The 22456-nt window shown below is 43.4% G+C and overlaps 1 protein-coding gene across 1 annotated transcript in view; it reads right to left on the bottom strand.

The window, feature by feature from the left end:
- Nucleotides 1-22456, bottom strand: part of PKHD1 (PKHD1 ciliary IPT domain containing fibrocystin/polyductin) — a 248200-nt gene that overhangs the window by 197522 nt on the left and 28222 nt on the right. Inside the window, exons 23-32 of the mRNA XM_074153149.1 lie at nucleotides 22133-22317; nucleotides 20966-21088; nucleotides 19290-19395; nucleotides 18524-18802; nucleotides 15302-15432; nucleotides 14407-14542; nucleotides 11128-11323; nucleotides 9679-9746; nucleotides 5455-7068; nucleotides 5138-5281 (exon numbers count right to left, since the gene is read on the bottom strand). Coding sequence (XP_074009250.1) covers nucleotides 5138-5281; nucleotides 5455-7068; nucleotides 9679-9746; nucleotides 11128-11323; nucleotides 14407-14542; nucleotides 15302-15432; nucleotides 18524-18802; nucleotides 19290-19395; nucleotides 20966-21088; nucleotides 22133-22317 — 2982 coding nt within the window. The remainder of the gene's footprint in view (nucleotides 1-5137; nucleotides 5282-5454; nucleotides 7069-9678; nucleotides 9747-11127; nucleotides 11324-14406; nucleotides 14543-15301; nucleotides 15433-18523; nucleotides 18803-19289; nucleotides 19396-20965; nucleotides 21089-22132; nucleotides 22318-22456) is intronic.

Below are 22456 nucleotides of genomic sequence, written 5' to 3' on the forward strand. Positions count from 1 at the left end.
CGCTATCATGCCTGTAGAAATGTGAGGCCTTGTATTCTGCCAACTGCTGAAATAATTTTTAACTCAAACCAGGGAAATGAAGGTATTAATTTATAAATTCTAAGCTAAACAACAAGGTTACAAAGGCTGGTAAAGAGATCAGTGGAAGCAAAATCCAAGAAATCCCTGTTTAATCTGTACATCCCAGAATCAAACCTAGGACTGCCTTCTCCCTCTCAGGTGAAAGGAGGGACAGATCTCGTCTCCACACTTTACAGCTCCTGACCATCTGATTAAGATACCACTCTTTGAGGAGATGTCTAATTCTCAATTCCTTCTTTGGGGATCTCTGAGGTCCTCCTATTCCCCTACTCCTGCAGGATTTAATGTTTTTCTCAGCTAGGAGGAAATCCTGGCCTCTCATCCCCCTACGTCTAACTATTAAATGTAATAGCTCTTGGTATTATCGGTGCCATTATCTCCTGCCACAACAGTAGCAAACAATATCAACTGAAGATTGCAGCGCGCTTAATATGTCCTAAAAGGGTAGTCTGGGACACCATACTTCTCCCTGCTTAATTGATTAGTATTCCATCCCCAAAATTCTTTACACTTTATATTCCCTATAAAGATAAAACCTGGTAATCACATGTAATACAATCCCATCACTGAGATGAACTCATTCATCCCCTTACGGCTTCTCTGTTGAGATCAGACACAATGGCAGCCAAATCTCTGCATGTTGGTAATGGGTTAGGGACTGGCTGCCCCCAACCCTGTCTTTGAGGGATGCTCAGCACCAGGGCTTTGTTTTGGGTCACTGTTTAATAACTGTCGGACATGTGATGAGGCTAAAACCTACAGGAGTTCCAAGGGCAGCCGCAGATTGATTGAACAACTGCCCAAGGAGTCCCTGTGCCAAACCGCACATCCCCAGTTATCCACTGCTCACAAAACAGACTGCTGAGCATAACGTTAACATGTGCTTCGAAGAGAAGACAGTCTTTTTTTTTTTTTTTTTTTAAAAAAAAAAAAAAAAAAAGAAAGAAAAAAAGGAAAAGTGAGAGGGAAAAAAAGAGACCTGTTAAGGTCATCAAGTCCAACCTCTGCCTATGACGAATTGCTCCCTAGGAGACATTCATTTAGCACAGACGAGTTTCCGAGTTTCAGAAGTCCCAAGAGGTAACTTTGCAAGCATCTATTCCACTGCCTGATAGATCTCACTGTCAGAACGTTCCTGCTGTGTAATCAATATGTATATTTAATTTTTTTTTCCTCTTTCTTAATTTCATTTCCGGATTTGAAAAATAGAAGGGTCTTTAGCTAGACCCCCACAATAACTGTCAGAGGCCCTGGCTTCTACTGAGGTCTCAATTGCCACAATTCATCCTTCTCAGATCTTCTTCATATGAATCACCCCATTTCCCTGGCTATAGTCCCCCTTGGCCCTAACTTAGCGTATCTCCTTGGTACATCTGCTCTACTGCAACCAAAGCTCTTTCCTCTCTGTCCTCTTGCCCCATACAAAGAACTCCACCAAGCCATGTCTCTCTTCCTTTTAAACAAGCCTCATTTCATTTCTGGCCTTTAATCTAATCCCTACACATCCACTTTTACCAACGTAATCTGGCCAACAGTAAGTCCAACACTCGCTAACAAAGATCCCAAGAGCTGTTACATCAAAGCCCTAAAGCCAGACCTGTTATTCCAAGCACATTGATCCAACCAGGCAAATCAGACTCAGCTTTTTCGCCGATGGATCTTCTTATCAGTTCACCTCCTTTTAAAGGTGTCTTCTTTACCCTCACCCCAATGTCATGGTACTTACCCTAATATAACCTAACATGAATATTCAGTTATTTTCTCACCTGCCTCAAGCCTCCTGCCTCAGTCTTCCCATCCTTCACAGCAGCACAATCCAATCCTACAGACATTAACCATGTGTTCTGCAAATTTAACGTGAGCTGAACAGAATCCACAGCTGTACCTGCACTCATCAACAGCGCTGCAACACCAGTAACAAAGCAAGAACAAGAGAAGGGAAGAGCTCTCAGGATCAAGCTAGCTATCTCTTTACCAGACCTTTAAAGACTTGTGGGTTGGTTTGGGTTTTTTGGTTTTGTTTTTCCTTGAAAGGAGTGTGGTTTTGTTAATTTTGCTAATTTTCTAAAGCTTTAAGGGTGAGACTCAAATCTTTAGCTCTGTTCTAATTTGATTTTTCTGCAGCTTGCAAAAGACAATAGTTCTCATGAAAGAGTCTAGGCTTGCTTTCCTATTCCTTGTGCTCTGGATTGAGTATGTTTCAGTACCTAGCGTGTGCAGCTCTTGCCTATGATCAAACTGAAACCTTCCTGCAACGCTGCTCCACACCTATTCCTAAGGAAGACCCCGTGGAGCAGGTTTATGGATGGATCCTGTTGAGCCTGATGGTTCCTTGTGTCTTAGAAAACTGTCTGTTAAACGGGAAAGAAGTCACATTTCCTACCTGTAGAGCCTTGCCCTGCGGATTTGATCACATGGGTATGCTAGATGGACCTGCTGGGGATTCCCACGTGAACATCTCTAATCTTAAGAAGGCTGGGCACAACATGACCAAGCACTGAAACCCCAGGGCAGCGAGCTGCCACCTGACATCCCCCAGTGCCAGAGGGGAGGTGTTTCTGCTTCACAGCATGCTGTAACAGAAGAAATGCAGCTTGAACTCTTCACTTCTCATCACCCGGTCCACGAGCAACGCCAGGAAATGTCAGACAAACATCCAACCCGGCCGCACCAGCTTCTGCAGCAAAGGAGCCCTGGGGCACCACAGACCTGTCCCTCCCATCTCCTTCATGGCTCATGGTCCTGCACTTTGCCTAAAGTCACTTTGCCACCCCTCCCATGTGGCCAAGGCTATGACAGAAAAGTCTGAGCACTGGATGTGTGAGTGTCAAGTGGCAAACATCCCCGGGCAAACAGCAGCATGTAAACCATGAGGTGAGACAGGACTAACTGCTCTTAATAAGTCAACTCATGCCCTAGCAGTGGAGGTATGTAATCACTTGAATATTAGGAGGAATGTTGTCTGCAAAGCATCTTGAATACAGATTCACCAATGTCACATGTAGATGGGCACAGGCCTAATATGACTGTCTCGGGGAGTACAAATAGCCCGGCAAAAGCAGATTTAAGCTGCCTCCAAAGGATTTTATTTTAATGTAAAAAAAAAAAAATAACATTTTCCTGTAAATACTTCATTGACAGAGAATCATAGAATAGTTTGGGTTGGAAGGAACCTTAAGGATAATTGTGTTCCATCCCCGTGCCGTGGGCAGGGACACATCCCACTAGAGCAGGCTGCACATTTTTTGCAACTCGACTGCTGAGATTTAAAGGCTGCACACAGCAAAATCCAGGGCAGAGGAGAGAGGGGTTGTCTTGTAACCGGCCTCAAAGCAACAGTGCCTGTGTCCCTTTGGTTAGTGAGGCAACACATCCTTTGCGTCTTCTCTCCATGAAATGCAATTAGCAAGTGGGCAGCAATCAGCGTTCACTTGCTGACATCTAGCGTCAGCAATAAGCATCGTGGTCCTGCCTGTAAGATGGTTTTCCCCAGTCTCCCTCTGCTGCCTACCACTCAGCAAATTTTGAACACAGTTGTTAATGTTTTCACAGTTTGGATCAATTTGATTACATTTTATTCTGCTATTCTTCCTGCAATAACCAGACTTTCCTATTTTGTGCTCTGATTGTTTTTTTTTCAGCACTCCAGTACCATGTATTTTTTTTTGTTTAAAAAATATTAATAAGCAGTTGTGTGGACTGTGTTTGGATATTGTTAAAAAAAAAAAAAACAAACGAGCTCTTACGTCCTCTTGTTGTCTCTGTTGGATTGCTTGTGGTTGGGTTTTAAAGCCCTTATTTTTTCCCCTTCCATGTTTCTTAGTATTCCTCATGGATGCGTCTTATCCCACCTTTGCTCAAAAGATTGTTAAATTTCAGATTGGACTGGCTTCTCAGCAACTAATCTAGTCAACTTCTGACTATTTTGGAGGATGGAGTTTCCATACACCTTTAAGCAAAACCATGGCAATTTACCCTGATGGACACTCTCACTGCCACCTTTCTTTCAGGTCCACAAAGGATAAGAGGCCATGAATCTCTAGTCCCCTGGATGATGGATCTCTGGATGGTCACAGAACAGCAAATATTTCTGTAGATCTCAGGATGTTCTCCCAGCAACAGAACTGTGAAGGGGCTGAAGTGTTTTGCTACCAAGTGTTGCAATGCTGCAGCACCAAGGCAGGTGCTCTGTTTTTAGCATTTGGGGAATGGCATATGTCTAGGGTGACATTTAAAATCTTAAATCCCACCTTTTGAAGATTTTAGGAGACTAATTCTGAGCTGCCAGTAAGAGAGGGAGGAAATATATCTTGTCCCAGGAAATGCCCATTTCCAAGAGTTTCCTCCAAAATCGAGGCAGGTTTATTTCGCTCTTTGAGGGAGCTGGAGACCATGACATCATTCCCTGCTGTCTCTCTCCAGTTAAGGAGGATGCTCTGGCTGTGGATGATCCCTTCTTCCTCTCAAGGAATTAAAGTCCTCATCCCTAGATTCCCAAAGGTATGATGTGGCCATAGGGCATCATTTATCCACCCTCCCAGTCATTCACCCTTTTCCTCCCGCCCCCTTGTCCCACTGAAGCTGTCCCACCATGCAGCCAAAGCACAAAATATATGAGGTGGCAGAAGAAAAGGCATTTAAGGGAAGACAGCTCACTAAGATGGTCATGATGGCCAAGACACTCTTGAGTACCCAACTCTACAACCCTCATCCACATTTTATGAGACAGTTTTCCCAAGGAATAGCTGCCAAAAGGAACTGCTGGCATCATGCATATCTCGTACACACCCACAAAGCCTATGTGGCCACAGGCACATGGTGGATCTAGTCCAAAGACCATAGCCATTGGCACAAAAACTCCCCCTGACAGCAACTGTCTTTGGACTGAGCTGAAAAAACAGAAGTCAGTGGTATGTTGGCTCCTCTCCTTTCTCTAAGGCTGCTGCTGCTATCTATTTTCCTGGGATGAGATACACTGGGACCCCCTACTTTTGAGCCAAGGTAGGTTTTTAGGGGGTGTTTTTAACACAACGCCAGGTTTTGCGTCTTAGCTGACCGTGTAAGCGTGGGGCAAGGCAGCTCAGGTCAGTCATCGCCGTGTTGCCCAATGTTTCACAGGGGGTGCCACAGACTGTGACCAAAGTCTTCCTTGGGGAAAACCCAGTTCCACGCAGGTAAACTGCTCCTCCACTCAAGCCACCTTGGAAAAGGACAGAGAATGTGATTTAAGACAGAGCCTGACGGCCAGCCGTCAAAAGGGTATTTTTTTGAATTCATCATTTTTTCTTTCATGCCAAAAAAACCCCACCCCAGTCACCACAATCCCTCGCACTGTACCGCATGGAGGAGCTTCAATAAGTCATCGTGACTTACCCCAGTTGTGACGCGCAGCTGTCACCATCAGCTGAGAGGTGAACATCAGGTTAGAGGAAGTCCAGCCCCTGGGGACATCCAGGCCCAGCACATGGTACTCGCCAACAGGGAGCAGAGGAGCTGAGCACTGCAAAGTGGAGCGAGTGATTGTGACACCACTACACGAAAAGTCTCCAACAAATACGTAGATGGTGTCTGTCTCCATGACCCGTGATACAGTCATTGTTAAAAGGAGACCAGTTGCAACAAGCGAAAGGAATGCTGGGGTAAACTCCTCACTGTAACTTATTCTTCCAAGGTAATAGGAGATGCCATCTACTCTTAGACTCAAAGCCCTAGTCCCATTACCTGGAGGCACCATGCACTGGATAGCTACACAGGTGACATTGAGAACAAGGCAAGGGTGATAATCAATGAGAACAGAAGTCATCCTCTTTCCTTTCAGTGCCGAGCCTGCTAGGGTGAGCAGGCCCCCACCATTGGTACTGAAGTTTTGTGGGTAAAACCGATACACCTGAGGCAGGATGGTGAGACTGCTGGACACCTTTCTGAAGCAAGCTTGTCCACTTTTCCTGTTGGACACAGAAATGTTGTACTCCCCTGGGGCAATGCAGTCTGTCCGGCACTTAATGCTGGTCTCATTCCAAAACGTCACCTTGCAGACAGCCCAGTTATTCACGTGTACCATGGGGCTGTCACTTGGCCATGTCAACCTCCGTCCTTTGATTGTCACATAGGTGAATGTCCCATTGGTCTCCCAGGTCACCAAATCTACAAGGGGGGTCCACTGCTCATGAAGGTGCAGTGTACAGTCTCCAAGGCAGATGCTGCTGATCCCGTTGACAATCACCGTGACATTAAGAGCCCAAGATGTCTCAGCCAACCACTCATAATGCAAAGGATGGGGCCCTGGAAGGACAATACAACTAATGGCATCATTATCGGAGCTCTGAATTTCACAGGAATAATTACTCTCCAGGCTGACCTGTACCAAATTAGTCCTGGATTTTAAAGCAATACCAGATATAGTGAGTAACATCCCACCACAGACTGATCCTCGTGACGGGAATATGGAGGTTATCCGTGGAGTTACAGTAAGGGCCTTCAGCCTTGCTGTCACACGAGCATATCCCAGCTGCCTCTGGATAACTTGGATGGGGAAAGTTCCAGGTTCCAGGCTGTTCAGCGGCAAAGAGCACTGATAAAACACTGCAGATTTGTTGCCACGCTGAAACTCAAGTTCACATTGACTATGCCCAAGCTTAGCCACAGACCCAGTGATGTTTACTCCCTGGATGCTCAAGAGCAGGTTGCTCTCTCTGATTTCCATTTCAACAATAGTAATCAGAGGAGTCAAAGCTCTTTGGTAATTAAAGGTGGTGGTCCTTTTTGTAAGGAGAGCATGTTGAAGAGACCTACTGCTGATGACTAAATTTACTCTAACAGAGACGTCTTGAGAATCTTCATTAGACCAATTAGCAGCTGGTGGGGTCAGGCACCAAACTGTCTCTTCTTCCACGTGAGTAACTGTACAGGTTTGCCTGTTCATTGAAACAGAAACCAGGGCAGGATTTTGGCTAAAGCCCACCCCAGAGATTGTGAGCAGCGTTCCACCTAGGAGTAAAACAAAATAAGGAAGAAGGACATTATATGCAGGAAAGGAATTAATCACTGTCTGTGAACAATCACAAACCATGATAAAGCTGATAAGCATGGCTGACAGTCTCAGCCAGGTCAAATGGAAGAAGAAATTAAGTCCTTTTTTTTTGGAACAAGACAGCTAGAGATAATAGCAGCCATGTATCAGGATGATCCAGATGGACAAGAGGCTAAAGTATCAGAGAGCCAGGGACCTTCGTGGCAGTAAAAAGCCACCACAGAACTGGAAGAAGCTGCTGGAGAGGACCCCTGAGAGTAAACAGGGACTGAACTCTTCAGGGAATGGGACTGTCTGTACAGGCAGGTGGGGACATGGTAGAGATGTTTTGGTCCTGCTGCATACAGGGAAGCAGAGCATGGTATGACTGCTTTTAAACAAAAAGCCAGAACCATAGACCTTCCTTCAATCTTCACTTATGCCTGGCCACTCAAGCAGAGTCCCAGATTTGCCATGCACTGCTGGTCACTTGCCCTTGAGGAACTCACTGACCAGAAAAGCTGATAGATTGATGAATGTTTCCAGCTTCAAGCCCTCCCCTGCTTATATGCTCCCAGTCTGCACCATTTAAGACAGGTAGAGCAGGAACAGCAGTTCCCCCTCCACCGTCAAAGGCAACTCTGACCAGGGCTTCCCATGAAGGGCTGGAGGAAGGCAGGCTGTCTTCTTTCCCTGGTGGTTGCCTGGTTGATTTTTATTCCCTGGGCATCTACTTAAGAGCACAGAAGACAACAGAAAATGGGTAAACAGACTCTTGGTGTGAACCAAGAGGGTCATTCGTATGAAAAAACAATTCAGGAAGAGGTAGACACAAAGTTATGACCTCCAACTGGAGTTGTTCGTATGTCTATTGTTGGAAGCTGGATGGATATTGTAGAGAGGCATCCTCATACGCTGCTCCACTGATATAATCTTCTTAAAGCATCCTATTTTTGGGTCATTCTGGGAGGCTGGCTGTGTCTGATTCACACAGTTGTTTTAGGACATGGCACTGGAGACTCCCTCTCCACATTGACATGAGCAGCAGCCTCAGGAGGCTCTGCTCTGACCACTGAGAGCACGTTAATTATCTGGAATAAGCATGAATGCTGATGTCTGGATGTACATAGCATTGCAAAGCAGTGGTACCTGCACTCCTTCCCAGGGTACTGAGAATCAGGGCAGCACTGAAGAAGCAGCAGTCTGGATTTTAGGAAATGATAATCATAAAAATGCAAACCCTTCAGCATTCTCAGCCTAATCCCATGCTTCCAAACCCAGAGGCCAGCTGAAGTCTCTTTCCATCTTCCTTTAGTTTGCAGTACTGGCATTTCCAGTGCTCTGCCTTGCTTCACCCTCCTTATCCATTAATCCCATGCCCTTCCTTTTCCCATGACCTGGCTGAAAAATAAGTTGGTTTATAATGGGGTTCCTTTTGAACCAGCTCAAATCTTTAATGCAGATGACCACGCAAGTCTTAGAGACAACAAAAGTCTAGAGATAAGGCAGGGGAAGGACTGGTGATTTTTGCAGCAATGAGATTCTAAGTCAGCTTAAGCCATTCATAAATCTACAGCCAAAGAGTTATTTGGTTCTTATTTAAATTTCAATTTATCCTTAAATATGAAAAGAAGGGTACAATAATTTTTTTTTTTTTTTGTATAGGGTAATCATCGAAACTGATAGCCTTTTCTCTCCAAGCACTGTCCACGCTCTCATCTTTCAAGGCTTGAGCACTTCACAAACTGTTGAACTAATCACGTACCACAAAGCCTCCGAGTTTTCATGTCTTTAAATGTGTTGTGAGCCTGGGAGAGCAATCTGTGGAGTACCTGAGGTTGCATCACAAGAATTTCTGTCTTCTATAAAAGCATTTCTAAGGGCTCATGTAAAATTCACTACAGGGATTCAACTCTCCCCCATGCCCAGACAAAGGACAAAATAAATCAACCACCCCAAATCTGCTTTTTAAGACTAAAAGTAAAACTTTCCTTTTTAATTCAGCGATGTTTTGCTCTGAAAAACACTTAAATTATTTCCATTGTTTAAAAGCTTGGGATGGGATTAATAAATATTTCACTTTTGATTAAAATTAACATTGAAAAAAGGGTGGTTTTTTTTTTTTCTTTTCAACTTAGCAGCAATGAACACCCCCTTTGGGATCACTTGAAATTGCTTGCTTCAAACCACAATCGTACCCTGCTTTCCACCTAACTTTCCCATAGAAAGCCTTGAAAGATGAAGGCGTAATGACTGAAAGAAACAGCACAGATGAGTCAGGTGTGGGCGTGCTTTGTTTTCCCAACGGGAACATGCCAGGATACATGAGCAAACACTTGGGGAAATCAAATTCAAAGCACAGGGACCCCGGAGCCAGCCAACCAAATTGAGGGATGCTCACTACAGTCCCACATTTCCAGACTGCTGCTGTCTGCCAGTTGATGTCTGCATATTAAAGGGTCACAGATTTAAAACACCCTCATTTAAACTGATGTGAAATGGGATGCCCTTTCCATTCCTGCAGGAAAACTGTGCCCTTGATCCCTTTAACCTCCATAAGTGGCTGCAGATGTACCAACACTGTTTACCCAGAAAGGAGCCACAACACGGCTCTATGCTGAAGATCTCCGAGAGGTACTGGATTAACGGCTCAACCCTGCAAAACACAAGCAACATAGAAACGGGTTTTGAAGGTTTGGAGTTTTTTTTCATATTTTCCTTTCCTCCTGCAGCACTATTCTTTCTTACAACCCCTTCTAGGTTGGAAGGCCAACCCCCCACGTGGCACATCCCCGTTGTTCAATGCCACAGTGAAAAGACCCTAACTTTTTCCATGTGATTTGAGCTACATCTGTTACAAACATAGTCTTATCAAGTGGTAACCTGTGATTCAAATTTAGTCCACGAGGTGCAGCTGAATAGCCCATCAAAAGAAGTAAGAATGAGGGGGGGGTTTGCCAATTGGATCCCACTCTAGCCATGCCCACAGACAGCAGATGCAAGTACATTGAAAGGACATCCCAGCTGCCTTCCCTCCTTACATCCTCCCACCTGAAGGCCACTCAGATAAGGGTGCACCTGATTCTGTCCCACCTACATCTATTTTCCTCCTCATAATTCTCCTTTTAAAAACACTCCCATCCCTAAAAAGGCGCATTAAAGTAGGCCTTCCCAAGTCTGCAATCCAGCCCACCAGAGATCAGAGTTGTCTCCTGGGATGATCCATCTCCTTCCACTCTCTGTCTCTAGAGACTAAGTGATGGTGTTGCTAACAGACTCCTGTATCAGATGGGATGAACCCCTGCGTGTCATCCCACCGACCACAGGCTTTCTCTTTCTGAAGTTCATTAATGCAACAAACAGCTTAGGGTGATTTGTGAGCAAGAAAAACATCTCCCTTCTCCCCAATATCATTGATTCAGGATCATTTCTAGCAGCTTCCATGGATGAGACCTGCATGACTGAAGAACAAAACTGTGTTGCTTGTGAAAGCATTGTTGTATCCCACTTTCAGGTTGGTTTTCCCCCACATTTTAATTCATTTATACCACATTTATCTAGGCATGAACTTGGACTGTCACCTTAAAAGACGGAAATATCATAATTTAAAAATTCTCTAAACAAAGCATTTTTTTTATTTTTCAAACTAGCTTTTGTTTTTCTCATGAAAAGTGTTTCTTTTCTTCTGCTGTTTTCCTACAGCAGGATTTATCTGCATTTGACCTGAATCTGTGAATACCTTTGATTGCCTGAATATGCATTTTTCATCAAATCAACTGCTTTTTCTAAAATGTTTCTCTCCTGCCTCCTACTGATCCAAGGGGAGTTAATTGACTAGCATTAGCAGTTTGCTGACTTGGGTTCCACAGATCAATAAATGCCTTGATAATTATTCATAATTTTATACCACACTGCAGATTTCACCGTTAGGTACAGAATTTGTGAAAACTTACCTTCCTTCTCAGATTAACCCTACAATACCAAATAGGCTGGAGAATGAAATTTATATTTCAAGAAAAGTACACGTATTCACATACCTGTTTGAAGTGACAGTAATGCCATTGATGATAACAGAAACATTGTACCATCCCTCAGCCAAGGCTGGAAGTGTCACATTAATACCACGGTCCATCTGTGCCTGAATCTGTGCCCACGAGCCCCCAATTTGCACCTTGATATCTGACCCTCGGTAGCTGGCAAACCGGGCTATTCCAATCTGAAGCTCCTGACCCCCTGCAGAGAGCAGAATGGATGAAACTACTTCACTGTTTCTAGCAACAGTTATTTTAGCACACTTAACCTTTGCCTGAGGAAGAGCTTGGAGGCCCATCACGTGAGAACAGGCTCAGTCATGTCCATCAGCCCAAAACAAAAAATTAAAGACCACAGTGGTTCTGTATCCTACTCAGTCCCTTGGCATCCCTGATAAGGTCACCAACCACCAGGGTTGTCCTGAAACATTAGCACAGTGAACTTGGCTTTGACCATCTACAGCCACTCTCAGTCCTCTGGTACACACTCAGGGTAGGATCCATGCCCCCTTGCTGTAAATATCTATCCTATAAATATCTGCAGCTGATAAAAGCCAAATACAGTATTTCTGAAGCTCACATAAACTGGAGCTGAGGAGTTCTGGGATTTTTCCTAAATCCCTGACAAATGATCCAGACTACATTTTTCAGCACTATGGAGCTATTTATCCAGAGAAGTTGTGGATGCCCCATCCCTGGAAGTGTTCAAGACTAGGCTGGACGGGGCCTGGGAGTGGGAGGCGTTGCTGCTCATGGCAGGGCGTTGGAACACGATGATCTTTAAGGTCCCTTCCAACCCAAACCATTCTATGATTCTATTTAACAGGAGCCTCCCACAGCTAAATTAAAATTTCCTTGGGTACCTAAAGTTAGATGCCCACATATGCTCCAAAGCACTTTGCAGAAAACATGGTGCTCTCTCCCATTTAAGCTCTGTCGTGAGCCAAATTATATTCAGATGATAAAGGATATTTTCCTATACTTGTGCACACTGCAGTGATAGAAAAGGAAAAGGGCAGGAGAGAAGGGAATTTCAGAACCTCAATTCCTCCTGAAATATCTTTAAAAATTAAGGTGGTATGCATCAGTCCAGTTTTCACTGAGGGGTCAGTAGATAGCCAGTGAAGAGAAACAGAGCCTTTATGGCATGATTTGTCTTATTGTAAGGACATCCAAAAAAGCTGTGGTGAATGCCACCACAGAATCTCCTACTTCTCTTCAGTGACTTCGTAATACATCTAAGCAACAAGCACAGAGAAAGACATGCTTAGGAGGTAAATCTCATCCTCCTGTCTCTTCTGAAGCGTGTGGGCTTCAGAAGCCCACTGTGTCTACAGAAGCAAGAATAATGAGAACAAGAAGGGGTCTTCAAGTCCAACTCGCTGCTGTCATAGACCACTGTTTTATATAAACCTCTTTCCTAAATTCATCAAGAAAAAGCTGTTAACATCTCTTTAACCATCCCCTTGAGCCAGCCAGCCCAAAACACCTGCCTGCCCACAGAATTGCTCCAGAAGACCTGGTGATGATCAGCTGCCCCAGAGTAGCTTAATTTTTGCCCTCTCCTCTTCTTCACTGAGTTCACTCTGTTTTAAAAGCGATGCTGCACATGGCACTGTTATCCCAGCACACAGGACAGTGCCCTGGAGCAGCTCATCTACTTTACACTCTTACCTTGTCTTAATCAAAATGAAGTTTTATGGGTTAACCTGTTCTTACTAAAAACTCAGACCTGAGCAGCAATTTTGTCTCCCAAGCAGAGACCAGGATCACCTGCTTTTAGCATCACCCCCCCAGCAGGCACGGTCCCTGTTACCATTCAGCTCCGCAGCCTCAGCTTTGGAGAAGTCTCTCCCTTTCACAAAGCAAGAGGGTCTGTACAAAGCTCCCCTCACCTACCAGCTCCTCTAAGCAGGTCTTGAAGCCAGTACTTTTCAATTCTGTACGCGCAAAGAGTCAAATAAAGTTTAAAAGTTTGAAAACCTGCGAAGTTGAATATATTAATAATGTGAACTCTTCTGACTCTTGGTCAATTGTCAGCTTAATCCTCGATGCCTGGAAGGCATCGGTGTAATTTATTTATTCTTTTTATTATATAGGAGGAAAATTATATTAAAAGCCGATGCCGTGGAGGTTCTGAATAGAAGATTGAACTCAGCCACACCACCGTTCTTGAGACGCTATAACATTAAGGAATTCCTTGCACCTGCGCTGCCCGCGGCTAGAAAAATCTCCCCTTGGTGCTATGGTATCTGAATAATATTCAGATGATAAAGGACGTTTTCTCTTATTTATGCATTCTGAAGTAATAGAAAATGACAAGGGCATTTGGGGAAAGGAATAGAAATGCCGGGCGTGCAGCAAGAAGTGTATCTCGTCACTGCCAGTCACCTAATTCCTCGCATCCCCACCAAGTCCAGCCAAACTGCTGAGCTGGGGGGAGATTTATTAAGGAGGTCACTGGAGAGGTAGTGAAAAGAAGAAAAAAAATAATAATGAGATGATTGCATCCTTGGAGGAATGGGGTGGGTAGGAAAGCAGGAATATTTCTGTTGTCTTCTTATCTTCCTTGTTTCCCCTCTCAGATACTAGGAATCTGGTGTCTGGTTGCCACATAGAAATATAGAAGACCTTCCTAAAAGACTTGTCTGTAAGTGGCCACCATTCACCATTAATGCCTTCTATTCCCAATGCCCAACGCCCAACCAAAACCTTGTGGGGAAACAAAAAAAAAAAAACTTTCTGCCCCCAAAAAGCTTGTGAACTCTATGCTCATATTCTAAAATAAAAGATCACAAGGTCAAACTGGAAAAAACAGTTTGGCTTGGAAATAGGAACTTCTGCTTTCAGCAACCCAAAATGTACATAATGGGCTTTATGATCAACTCTTTGGGGTCCTGGAGAAGGACACTCCCTAGAGCTTATTTCTCTTGACATGGTTGAACCTGTTACCAAGAATGAATAGATGGTCTAATTTCAGAGCAGAGATAGAGAAACATGACGCAAAAGGAGCACTATACCCCAACTGACATCCTGTGAACACCTTCCATACTGGCCTAGGGCAAGTAATTAATTATCTCATGTATGCCAAAGTAAAACCAATATAAAACCATCAGGACTGATCAGGATTAGCAGAAAACACAGGGACTACAAGTTAAAAGAACACAGCAAAGAAACAGTGTCAGATCAATAAAGTACATAGACCTAAATTCCCTCTGCCTCACCACCATCAGCAATAATAACACTTCTACACATGATGCGAAAACATGTCTGCAGCCTTTTCACCTGCTATGCCACTTCTGTTTCTGCTCAGTGATACAACAGCAGGGTTTAGGGAAGGATCATAGTGGAACAAGTTGGTTACTGTTGTTGACTGGTACCCAGAAATTAGCGTCACATGGACAGCAGCATCTTCTGTCCCCTAGAAACAGAAATGAAGAAAGTGTCAGGGATAAGAATGCACCAATTAAAAAAAAAAATATTCCCTATATTCCTGCATCTTCCATACTTCACAAGTCACGCACATGGGCACTGATGAAATTTGTATATACACCAGACTCTACTTAAATATATACACTTATGTTGACTTTAAAGGGACATCTGTGTACAGTTAGAAACCTTAAAACAATCCCAGACTATGTAGATTTTCATTCGCTGTATCCATACTAGTAAATTAAACTGTGATAAGCCATAGGCACGGACAGTTATCCTTCCACTTACTTAAACTATTAGTGTCTTCCTGGCTGTAATTTTGCCATGCAGCAAAGAGCGCTGCTGCTAACAACGCCTATGCGTGATTTTGCATGACACGCAGATAATGTCCTAAGGAGGTCTGGATGTAAAGTAGAAAATGGCATGTTTAATCTACCAGTAGACAACTTAAAGGGGAGACAGGCAATTCTGCTGGAGTTCAAAGCCTCGATTTTGTTTATGTGAGGTTTAGCTAATGACATTGCAATCTGATTTTTGTTGCTGTTTCACTAGTTTTCATAAATCACCCATCAGTCTATTGTTAATTAAGCTGGTCTAAACTGTGGGCGGATTCCATGTTAAACTGTCCTACAGCCAAGACTTAGCTGATGGACTACAGTTTGTCCTTCCCCTAGTGTAGCTCAAGCCAGGAAAACATAGGAAGGTTTGTAGGCTGATGACTGTTCCCAAAAAAAATGTGTTTTCTTACCCGAGGGGGAACTTTACATCCAATTCTTGTTGAATTTCGGTTGTCGTCCAAAATTGGACAAGGCTGAGATCCAAACAACACCAAGTTTACCCCTTCCAGATTGGTTCCCCTGAGAGCCACTCTCAGTCCTCCTACAAAACCAATTATTCCGTTACCTTCAAGATGTAGAATGATATTTTTGCATTCAAAGGATTCTTTAATAGGTGACTACAAAAGGCAGTGCTGTCTCTCAGTTGATCTGACGATGATCTGCTTCCACTTTTCTGTGCCTTCCGCCTTCTCTTTCACCAGAGATCCTTCTTGCCTAGTATTTGAATTCTTGTCCATGATACAGGAGGACTGGGTTTGTTTCTCGGTTTATTTTTTAATGACATACTTATTTAAGCCGGCAAGGTCTGGCCTGTGATCTTACCCTTAGAAAGACCCCCAGCCCAAGAATGAAATAAGGAAGGAAGGAAGAAGCACTAAGAATGGAAAATGAGCTTAACACAGCAGGTGCTTTCACAGTTCAAATAGCTGCCAAGCACCCTGCTGTCAAAAAAGCCTGTAGCATGTGTCTAGGAAACTTAGGTTAGAAAGGGGACTTGGCAGGGCTTGAGACTTAGCAGAGTTGTGAGGAAAGTCACGGAGAGCTTGATTCTGTGAAGCACTAAACAACCTCAGCTCCCCTTTGTGCCAGCCAGAGCTGAGCCTCTTCAATCACATACAGCATCATCCCCAACACAAGCCAGACTTGCCCTTGATCTTTCTGCGGCACCCAATTCCAATGCAAATAGCCAAGGTGGCCCTCTGCTTTTTTCAAGTGACTGGAAGATTCGGGGACATTTCAAAGAGAAACAGGAAAGAGAACAGGAATGGACATTAATGGCAATTCCAACCAGGACTTTGGCACAGTTCAGAGACAAAGTAAAAAAAAAAAAAAAAAAAAAGAAATTTTGCTTAAAAATTACAGCTGTTTGCTCTAGTTATCAGTATTGCAGAGTTTTAGGACTATGTATGGCTGGACAGACAGACTGCTCAGGCAGGAACTTTATTAATGCAGTGTTCATGTGTATGTGTTCATATGCCTATATTACAAACCAACTGAGCTTTTATGATGATTTTCATGTGTGATGTAAGTAAACTTCTATGGTAGACACATTACATGTTGATGGCAGAGTCCCTTCCACCTCTTCCTCAAAGCATCACTTCCTGCTAATTCTTTAAAGCAACAGAAAACTCTAGAAATTTAATCTTCCAGATTTTCTCTGGCTGGCAGCAAAACCAGGCAAACGGCAGCCATCAGATACATTAACAACAAGCTCCTTCCATCAGATGGAGCATGGTAGTATCTTCAGGAAGGCATCCCACGCTTATAGAGTTAGGTCACAGGGAACTCCCAGCCTGTGATATTTTGACAAGAGGGACCCGATGCAGCAAAGTACACAATGACTCCTGGCTTCCTCTCCTGTAAGGTTATATTTGCAGAGCCAGAAACAGCAAGAACTCAGAACTGAAGCCACTTGCCTAATATGATAGTTGTCAGATAAGGAGCCTCAGATTTAGAGTGCAAAATCCATGTGTGTTGTGCAAAGGCTGATGCTCTTAAGTTTTGACATCTACACTTATATCCATATGCAATGAAATACTGCATATGTGCGCTTTACGATAAGATTGGAGAGGTATTTTAAATGGAAGAAATTAAAAACACAGATGGAAGCTGTAATTCTTTCCAATTATAAATGTTCAAGGCATATGTAATGTAAGATAGCATTATACTTGCTTTCTTTTTAATGAGTGACAGATCACTGTAATTGGGAGGAGAACTGGATTGTCAGCAAAGGAAATGAGAAGCAAGGCCCAAGCACTAAAACTTCCCATTGCTGACTTTTTCCTTTTAGGGTGTTTTTAAAGAATTAAAGCAGTGACTATCAACCTTATGTACTACATGACCCTCCCACTGGAGAGGAGAGAAAAAAAAAAGAGGAAAGAAACGGGTTAGGATATATTTCTTGCTATACACTCCAACAAAACATAAAGAAAAGAGGTGGCCATAACTTCTTGCTTTTCAGCTTAGGAATCCTACGTTATCCCAAGACCATTCCATGGCACATCCACACAGAGGTTCACAGACCATAATTCCCTCTCTCTGCCTACTCCAAGGTGTCCAAGCATGGCACAGTCAGTTCTCCAAGTCACATGGCTGAACTAGCTTCATGCTGCACCTAGGCCAGTACTCCTGCTCTCAGTGATGTTTGCTACCATGAAATCAAAGCACCTCAGTAATGAAAATAGAAGATTTCCAGACAAAATCTGGATAACTTTTACTGTCAGAGTAGACCTGGGCCATATTGTTTCTAGGTGCATTCCTGGCTGCCTGAAAACAAGTCATACAGGGACAACATTGGTTCTTACTGCACAACCCAGATGTGTCAAGAGTATTCTCCACAGTTCTCATTGGGTTGGGGAGACTCTTGTTTCTCCCAAAGAAAGAAATTATGGCTTTTTACAGCATTTGGTTTGGCTTAGCTACAGTTGGCTAGGTGTCTTGCTGGGACTTCCAGGTGGAGTCTTCTCACCTGTGTCACATACAGGGCAGATGAGTTGCAATGATCCTTTGGCCCTAGAGTCCCGTGGAAAATCTTCCAAGCTCTTGTCTTCAGGGATGGACTATATCACCCTTTATTTCCTATTCTGTTTCAAGGAGAGGATGGGTAATGGAAATGGAAGTAGCTTCAGTTTAGTTTGAGCTTCTCTAGGTTTCTCAGTTTTGTATCTAAACACAGATGAGTTTCCTATTTTATTACTTAGCATATGAATTCACTTCAATGGGACTGGGATGAACCAAAATTTAGCCATTTCACAATTAGGTGAGATTAATTCAAATATTACAAAGCTATGTGTCGAATGGATACGGGAAGATGAGCCATGAAACACTAACACCCATCTGGTTTGCTGGAATGAATATACCTGCACTTGAACTTACTATTTCCAAACAAAACTGGTTGGGAAACGGGTTGCCTCTACAAAGAGCCAAGGAAAGTCTGTCACTCTTTAAGAAACTTGCCCCAATGCTTTGGGGTACATACAATGTGTCCAACCATGTTATGTCTTTTTCATCAGGTGAAGACCTTTACCAAGGTAAAAGGTAAGGTGAAACCACAGAAGAACCAAAACACACCATGAAAAGCAAGAAGTAGAAAGCAGGTGTCCCCTTAGATCCAGTCTGCCATTCAGACCTACCAATCTCTGAAGCTGTAGGAGGTTCGATAGCTACCAGCTTTGGCTCAACTCTTAGCAAGGTGCCTTCTCCTGTGCTGGCATTGACTGCAAAGCCGTAAGGTTTCACCAGTAGCATCACCTGGTAGACTCCGACTGGCACGCTCTCCATCTGGCAAACCACTTGGGTTTGATTCAACGTTATGACGTGACAGGTCATGTTGTTCACCTCTACCTGCAGGGCTGGCTTCTCCTCAGTGAAGCCAGCTCCCCGGATAACTATTGTGGCCTGGGACCCATCATCTGAAGGAATATAATCAACAAGATAATTCATGATTTTTGGTGTAACAATGCCCAGGATTTACTTTCAACCAACAGTGAAAAAGTTTTACCATATTCATCAGGACATCCTAAAAAGTACAACACCAACGATCTCTCATTGTCCCTCAGACATAATGCCTATTCCTGCCTGACCCTGTTCATCTATTACAGTTTTTCTAAAATATTTGTTAAAAATAACTTGAGCCAAGAGCCACCTTTGGCTTTAATCACCAACCTTGTCATTGTTTTTCTCCCCTTTGTGCCTCTACCATCTTCTTGTCGATGTAAAAGCATGTCTGGGCTACATATTTTAAAACTGGAGCTGATCAGAAGTGTCCCACTACCAAGTGCAGTTTCCATAAAAATCAGAAATTTCAAAACAACACACACACAAAATCATCAGCATCTGAGAGATCTTTTTCACCAAACAACATCTTGGCCACTTTATTCAGACATAAAGCCCCGTTACCTGATGAATACTCCACATCACTGACTAAGGGTGTCAGTTCCTGGCTGAACTGGAAAGAGCACGAACCAGAACAGTTTGCAAGGACATCATTCACCACCACCACCACCTGGAGACAGAGAAGAAGGTTACCCTAAACTTAGGAAGGGAACAGATGTGTTTTCTAGAGCCACATCCACCACGTAGACCTGCAGAGCAATACCAGTGGCCACATTGAGTTACCAACAGCACTCTGTGCCAGCACAGAGCACTGTCAGACAGCTGTTTATCCTGCTGCAGCTTCATTACAAATTAATTTCAAAGCTTGTTAGGGCTCAATCTTAGGCAAAGCAGTGCATCGCTTTGGAAGCTGTATCACTGGCCTTTCTTGGCATCTGCAAGATCCTATCTCCTGTCTCGCCTGGACCCCCAGCTCCTCCCAACTCCTGTTCTTCTAGTCACCCATTGAAGACCCTGCTTGCCATATACCCCAGTTCTTCCCATCCTGCCTTGGGAACAAGCTTATTATGTTTAAAGCACCCTGCAAACTAATTAGAATGAATCTCAGAATGTGTCTTTTCAGCATGCAGCCCTCAATTATTTTTTTTTTCCCTTGTTGTTCATGCTGAAACAAGAAAGCTGGGCTGTGTGACCTTGATATCTAGCAAGAGAGATCTCTTCTGAGATCTCGATATCTCAGAAGAGTCAGCCAGCAAAGCGTAGGGCATAAGAGAGGCCCTCCACATCTGTCTCCCGGGTATTAAGGGTGTGTCAGGAGGGTCCACCAATGCCTGCAAAAAGTGAAAGCAGACTGTCTCCAAAAAACACAAGGAGCACAGAGTTGCAAAATACTCTGCTTGAATAGAGACACAATAACGAGAGGACCATTTTTACACTTGCACCTAGCAGCAATCCAAAATAAAGATTCAAAAATGATTGCTGCTGCTTTTCTTGTTTCATTTGGACTATTTGAAGGTATGTCTGCACCACAGATGGCAAAGATATCATAGGTGGCTCAGCCACTGGAAATGGGGCAGTCTCCATGTTGGGGAACAGACTTGCCAAAAAACCAGGATGACCTAGCCCCAGGTGATGCACAGCCGGGCTTTGAGCACATCCAGCATCACCCTGTTATTGCTACAGTGCCCATCAGTCTTCACTGACAGCAAAGCCAGCAACACGCACTGCTCTGCAAGACGTTTGTCCATCCAGCTGACTCATTCAGCCAGGAAGCACTCCTTGCTCCCTTTTCACACGGGAAGAATTGAGATCCACAGAGCCTGATGGACTTGCTTAATTCACAGACTAGTACCACAGCCACCATCTCATTTATTTTGCCCATCAGTGTATCAGCTGGAATGCTGCCGATGAAAAAAATTGTCATTCCCAAGTTTGGTGGCCAACACTGTAGGACCCAGCAAGGATGGAAGTCCAGAGAGAACATCCGCCCTTGGCCAGCCTCAAAAGAAATAAATTATCTTCTGTCAACCATGACAACCATTCTCCCACCTGCAATAGCTCTTGGAGGAAAGTCCTGCTCCACAAACTAGGGAGTAGAATCTGACCAATTTACGGCAAAGGATGAAGCAGTAGATTTCTGGAAGGATTTGATGGTAAAAGTACCATCACTGAAAACCTGTGAGACTCCTGGATCTACACAACCCAGGCAAATCAATAGAAAGCATGACAACACATCTCACCTGTGTTTTGTTGTTGAAGGTAGCAAGCATGTCCCCAAATATTGGCCCAATAAACACACCTCCATCATAAACCACACGACTAGAAACAGTTGGCTTCAGACCAGTGAGGCTTTCAGCAGAGACCTGGTAAAAAACAAAGAATTTAAGTTTCTCACCCTTTTCCATCCCATGTTTTTAAATTGAAACCATTCTCCCAGAGTTCATACAAAGTCTTTACAACACAACAAATAGCTCCTGGAAACATCTTCTCAAGCTTCTTCCATAACTCCTATCTCCAGGTCTAAATTTTCATTACCCAAGACTTCACAGCACCTCCCTGTTTCTATACTCATCTTGCAGGCAAGAAACTGAGGTAAATAGATTCAGGAGACAAATTTGCATATAAACTTCTAATACTCAGTAATAATATCATTTGGAATTAGTCATGGAAAGAGCTTTAAACATCTGCTTCTCAAAGATATGATTTTGGTTGAACAAGGACCTGTGCTACAGCTGATTGTGCAGCACAAGCTTTTTTCACTATCCAGGCCATGAGGTCTTGAGCATGAAAATTCATTGCTTCATCAAAGATGATTTTACACTTTTAGAAGCTGGATGTACAAAGAAATAGGGTTTTTTTGAGCAAGTAAGCAGCTCAGTCTGAGTCCTTATTCAAAAAAGACCAATCTACATGAAGCAAAACTTAAACGATAAATCTTGGGATGGGAGACTGTGAACTGAACCTTAGTCTGAGATTTAGGACAATCAGATATGAACACATACAGAATAGCTCTCAGAAAAAGACCTTCTTGGCCCATAAATGATGCCACAAATGTGTACTGAGCTTCAGTTACTCATTGAAATATTAATGTGGTTATATTAGCTTTCACTTCAGTATAGCATTCTCTTTATTCTGCAGAACTGCAACAAAACACAGAAATTACATTCTAGCCTCCTGATTTTGAGGCACAGACTCTGAAACTGCAGTTTCCCCTGCTGTAACTGCCATTGCTTTTTTTAATCATCTAATCTGGAATTTGCTTAAGCTGCTATTCCTAAAAGGAAGACACTTAGCTTAAGGTCCCACAGACGTCTGCATAAAAAGGAATGCTGGGAGAAAAAAATCAGCCAAAGCCAAAGATTTTGAATGGACTTCAAAGTGGGTGTTAGTAAAAAAAATTACGGTACATTGATAACATTGGGCAAGTCCCCAGTTTTTGTTTTCCAAGTCAGTGTCCAGATCTTTTCATAGCAAGAGTTTGAGTCTTTGGTTACGATGAAGTCACTGGCATTGAAGTACAGGGCTGTAGATTTATCTACATTGTCTTGCAAAAGCTTGCGGAGGTGGTGGGAGGAGACGTGCACTGAAACACCTGAAAAGGACAGAAAAAAAGGTAGATATCCTCATCCCTAGGATAGCACATCTACCTGTGCCTAGAAAAGAAAGATGTTTCATTACTAGTGTGAGTCTGTTGTGGTTCAAATATCTAGCGTCCAAAAAACCAGTAGAGG

Source organism: Numenius arquata, chromosome 9 (genome assembly GCF_964106895.1).
Source record: "Numenius arquata chromosome 9, bNumArq3.hap1.1, whole genome shotgun sequence".
Classification (NCBI taxonomy): Eukaryota; Metazoa; Chordata; class Aves; order Charadriiformes; family Scolopacidae; genus Numenius; species Numenius arquata.